We start from the raw sequence: 1,132 nt of genomic DNA, 5'->3' as shown, positions 1-1,132 counted from the left end.
GGCTAGGTACTGGTGCTCCACCAGGATTTGAGCCTGAGAACTGTCTCCTTTTCTCTAAAAAGGAGGGCTAATAAGTGCTGGAGAGATAGTAAAGTCTATGGCCAAACTGACATTTGGGATTGAAAGAGAATTGAAAAGTTAATAACCCTTGTGTTGTGTCCTTATGCCACACTGTAGTATGATTTAATCCTCCCTGTTTATAACATTATTTACTCTCTCTTTAGGCTATTTAAGGAATTTAACCCAAATATGGATATCAGACCAAATCATACAATTTATATCAATAATATGAATGACAAAATTAAAAAAGAAGGTAAGTGCTTTTAAAATATTTGTTCACAACTAAAATGTGCTTATTCACTACTGTCTTAAAAATTGTACTGTTGCAAAACTTCTTATCCAGTCATCTTTCATATTGTCTGAAATAATGGTTTATCGCATTTTGTATAAGGATTTTAAAGCTTTATAAAAATAGGTGGGACTGACAATGTTGAATCTGTTTTTACTCATAGTATAATGGTTTCAAATAACTTTTTAAATGGATAGCAAGTGGAATAGCATGTATTTTTAATAAAATTTATTATAACTATATATATAAATAAACAAATGGTGAGGGGGCACTCACTGCAGTGTCATTTTATGAGGAATTTTGTCATTGTTTTATTCACAAATATTTTGTTTCCTCTTTAATTTGGACAGAATTGAAAAGATCTCTATATGCCCTGTTTTCTCAGTTTGGCCACGTGGTAGATATTGTGGCTTTAAAGACCATGAAGATGAGGGGGCAGGCCTTTGTTATTTTTAAGGAATTGGGCTCATCTACGAATGCTTTGAGACAGTTACAAGGATTTCCATTTTATGGTAAACCAATGGTAAATCAATCTTATTATTTTCGCTTGAGTCACTATTAATGGAATGGTAGATTTGTAAATATACCCTTGAAACTATGGCTGTTGCTTTCGACTTTTAATTACATGTGTTAGAGTTTGCGTTTATTTATGTGTTTTTATAGAAATACAGTAATAGTAGAGATTAATTCACTTAGGACAATTCAAATCAGCAAAAACAATACATTGAGATGTAGAATATTTTTAAAAATAATGGCATATAGACAATATTATCTAAAAAAAAA

General features: G+C 31.0%; 1 protein-coding gene across 3 annotated transcripts in view; it reads left to right on the top strand.

The window, feature by feature from the left end:
• Positions 1 to 1,132, top strand: part of SNRPB2 (small nuclear ribonucleoprotein polypeptide B) — a 12,964-nt gene that overhangs the window by 2,410 nt on the left and 9,422 nt on the right. For all 3 annotated transcript variants that reach the window (XM_008574577.1, XM_008574578.1, XM_008574579.1), the window contains exons 2-3: positions 225 to 313; positions 700 to 872. In XM_008574577.1, the coding sequence (XP_008572799.1) occupies positions 250 to 313; positions 700 to 872 (237 nt within the window). In that variant the 5' untranslated portion in view covers positions 225 to 249. The remainder of the gene's footprint in view (positions 1 to 224; positions 314 to 699; positions 873 to 1,132) is intronic.

This window comes from Galeopterus variegatus, unplaced genomic scaffold (genome assembly GCF_000696425.1).
Source record: "Galeopterus variegatus unplaced genomic scaffold, G_variegatus-3.0.2 Scaffold1066, whole genome shotgun sequence".
Taxonomy (NCBI): Eukaryota; Metazoa; Chordata; class Mammalia; order Dermoptera; family Cynocephalidae; genus Galeopterus; species Galeopterus variegatus.
Note: the sequence above shows the minus strand (reverse complement) of the source record. Positions and strands in the feature narration are given on the sequence as shown.